The following is a 3,795-nucleotide window of genomic DNA, read 5'->3' on the forward strand; positions in this document are numbered from 1 at the left end:
TTGGTGACTCGTGTGTCAGAAAAGACGAGATCTCAGACTGGCTGCCCTGCGTGTCAATCAAGTAGCAAATGCCATAGGGAGGATGGATGATGGGCTATATATGAATGATTGTCACTTTCTGCTTTTGTTGTTAGGGGTCGCCATAGCGAATCGTCACACTGACCATTCGCATGTTAACATTTGGCAAGTTTTACGCCAGATACATCTAATTTATTTTTGAATGGCATGCAATGTGCCGACACTACCTTCGCAATCTACCGGTCGATCGCAATCAAATATTGGGCAGCCCTGCTGCAAAGCATCCACACTATGCTCTTCTGTTCATTATTTATTGTGTGGATGCTGTAAAGCCTCATACTTTTGAAATATTTCGGCTAACAAAATGTTTAGCTTTTCAAGGACAATTCATGCTCCTATTAACAATTTTTTAAAAACATCACACTTTTAAAATATTTAGCTTTATTCTGAAAACTTTGCCCCTTTCAAATGAATGGGGAAATTCTACTTAAGCATACTTTCAGGTATCAAAATGTTCAAGTCTGCCAGGGCATTCATTCTTTGACTCAGAATTTTTATACACTTCACACTTCTGAAATATTTAGCTTTATTTTGAAAATATCCCCCCCATTCAAATTAATGGGAAAATTGTACTTCAGCATACTTTCAGGTAGATATACTTTTCAGGTGTCAAAATGTTCAGCATACCTTCAGCTAGAAAAGCCATTCAGGTACCAAAATGTTCAGCTCTTCAAGGCCATTCCTACTTTATTGCATCTCATCCTTCAGATTATTCAACAAAGAACTTCAGCAATTTCTTCTCAACTATTTCAACAAAGAACTTCAGCCATTCTCATCTTTCAGCAATTGATTTCAGGAATTTTCAGGACGATCTTTCAGCTCCACACGCATTTACGACATGAAATGCATTTCTCTAGTTCTAGTTTACTTGTGTAAAGACTCCTTTAGTTTGCTGCTGTAGTTTTGCTACAGTCCCAGAGCTTGAGGTAACTTAAACAATGAGTTCAAATAGAGATGTTTAAGAATTAATATTAATTTTTTCTATTATTATAGTCTTACATGTTTAATGAGGATGCTCTCCCTTGCATGTTCCTGCTCTGTGTCTGGCTGGATGTCAGCAGGGGCAGGGGGCATAGCCAGAATCATGGCTGTGCAGATCTCCACCTGAATGTGGAGGAAGTTGTTCCAGATGTATCTGAAATACATGTCCTGTGGATCAAAACACAATAACCTTGAAGAGAGACATTTAATTAAAAAATAGGGTGGATAGTTGAATGCTCCAACAGTATACTGAAGAATAAGGTACAGTTGCAAGAAAAAAAGTGATTTGGAATTTCCAGTTTCTCTACAATAATTGGTGATAAAATATCATCCAATTTCCACCTACAGAAGATCTTAAATTGCTGGCTGGACCATGGAAGAACCTTGCATGATTTCTGGCTGATCCTTGCACAGACCCCGATCTGAATGTGGCTGGAAATGGATCCCCCCCAGTGACACAGTGATATCAAAGCGGCCTTGTTAATGCACATAAGCATGGTGTGTGGAAGCCGGTTGCAATGCTGTTTATATCTGCCAAATGGAGCAGTGATTAATTTTGAAGCAAATATAGTAAGGGCCACTAGACTGGCCGAGCTGAGGTGCTCCCAGTTCACTGGCTGGAGGCAGCCGCCTGAATATAATCAGTGTCCATATCTGTCAACGTAGCAATAGCATTTTCATTATGCTTACATACTCCAATCTTATAAGCCTTTTGAGACATTTCACAAATGACACTGCATTGTCTACATGTTCTTTTTTCATTGGTCAATTAAGACCATCAACTCTCCCGGAGGTAGCGAAGCATGATGCTCCCTTCACCAAACTTAAACTGTGGGATGATGTTTTTATGTTGATATGCAATTCCCTTTTTACACCATTCAACCTTTGTTTTGTCAGTCCACAAGACATTTTTCCACTGGTATTGTGGAGTGTCAAGGTGCTCTTTGGTAAACTTTAGGGATGCTGCAGTGAGGTGTTTTTTTTGGGTAGCATCAACTCTACGTGAAGATTCAATTTGGTATGGAACTTGGTAACATGACGTTTCATATCAACATAAAATCATCATCCTAAAAGGTACAGTACGATGAAGAGAACATCATGATTTGGGGCTGTTTTGATGCCTCTGGGCCTGGACAGCATGTCATCACAAAGGGGAGAAGAAATTCCCAAGTTTATCAAAGAATCCTACAGGATAATATCAGGGTGGCTGCCTGCAAGCTGAAGCTCAGTAGAAGTTGGGCGACAGCAGGACAGTGACCCTAAACATTGAAGTAAATCTATAATAGAATGGCTTCAAAACAAGGAAATCTACCATTTAGAGTTTAGCAGTTATAGAGCAGACCTAAACTCAACAGAAATGCTTTTAGTAAGCCCAAAACAAATATCAAACATACAGATAATACTCACTAGTATTACTCCCAGTGTGTTGAGGCTAATGAGTTCTATGTTGATGCTGTGCGTGTTGCTCTGCAAAAGACTAGCCACCAGTCTGACCACATTGAGCCTGGTGTTGCCCACCGGAGGGTCCAGCACTCCCCATGTTGTCTTCATGACACTCTTCTGTTGGTGGAGAATAAACACCACTCAGTATATTCATACTAATTACACAATACTTAATGTGTTCAAAAAGTTTTAAGACCCCTTTATTTTTTGCACATTTTATGATGTGGTACTTTTTAGCAGCCTTTTTGACAGCAATTACATCTGCAAGTCTTCTTGGATACGTCTAAATGTTTTGCACACCTCGATTTGAGCAGTTTTCCCATTCTTCATGGCAGATCCTCTCAAGGTCTGTCAGTCTGGATGGTGAGCGTCTATGTGCTGCCATCTTCAGATCTTTCCACAGATGTTTAATGGGCTTTAAGTCTGGAATCTGAATGTCCACAAGAGGCTCAGCAAGAGACTTTTCCTGAAGCCACTCCAGTATTGTTTTGGCTGTATGCTTCAGGACATTGTTGCTTTGAAAAGGAAGTGTCAGCCCAGTCTCAGTGTGTGTGGGTTCTGAAGCAGGTTTCTTCAAGGATGTTCCTGTATTTGACTACACTCCCCTGACCATCCAACAGGTTTTCCCATTGCTGGGTTCATTTTCACCTCCTTGACATTAGCTTGTAGCAGCCTCCTTGACTGAGTAACATAACTTTATTTCAAACTCATACTGCAAAATGTGTAAGCAGCGTTGATTTGATCTTCTCAGCCAAGACTAACATGTTTTCTCCTTTTTTTTCTCTGTGCAAAACATGGCATACACAAGTACTACTGCTTGTCAACGAATGTCCGCCTACATGCTGGGTTTGTTCTGAAATCATGTTTGATCACACGAGTTTTTCTGAGATTGCTGGTCCCCGAAATTTGTGTGTCTGAAATTGTTCAGTAAAAACAGCAAGCATGTAGTCCTTCATCTTGACTGAATTGCCTAGTGTGTGTTAGTCTGTTATAGCTGTCGTTATGTCTGTGACCTCAAGTTTTCAAAATCTAAGATTATAAAATCCTCTAGTGTGGACTCAGCCTTAACGACACAGGTCCAAAATGCCATGCACAGTACAGATAGCTGCAGGAGCAACCAGTGCCAGTGTTACCTCAGAGTGCAGAACATGCAGTGCTATTGTCAAGTAGCCTATACCAGGAGAACTACTGACCTTGCAAGCAGAAACACTATGAAGGCGACACACCATTAATAAACTGATGGAAAGAGTACAGTTATCTGTGAGAGCAGTAAGCTTGTAAGCAAGTAACAGC

General features: G+C 40.4%; 1 protein-coding gene across 7 annotated transcripts in view; it reads right to left on the minus strand.

Moving 5' to 3' along the window:
• Positions 1–3,795, minus strand: part of ppp6r3 (protein phosphatase 6, regulatory subunit 3) — a 54,039-nt gene that overhangs the window by 28,207 nt on the left and 22,037 nt on the right. For all 7 annotated transcript variants that reach the window (XM_020612681.1, XM_020612678.1, XM_020612676.1 and 4 more), the window contains 2 exons: positions 2,467–2,619; positions 1,078–1,227 (listed from right to left, as the gene is read on the minus strand). In XM_020612681.1, coding sequence (XP_020468337.1) covers positions 1,078–1,227; positions 2,467–2,619 — 303 coding nt within the window. The remainder of the gene's footprint in view (positions 1–1,077; positions 1,228–2,466; positions 2,620–3,795) is intronic.

The sequence above is a fragment of the Monopterus albus genome, unplaced genomic scaffold, assembly GCF_001952655.1.
Source record: "Monopterus albus unplaced genomic scaffold, M_albus_1.0 scaffold127.1, whole genome shotgun sequence".
Taxonomy (NCBI): domain Eukaryota; kingdom Metazoa; phylum Chordata; class Actinopteri; order Synbranchiformes; family Synbranchidae; genus Monopterus; species Monopterus albus.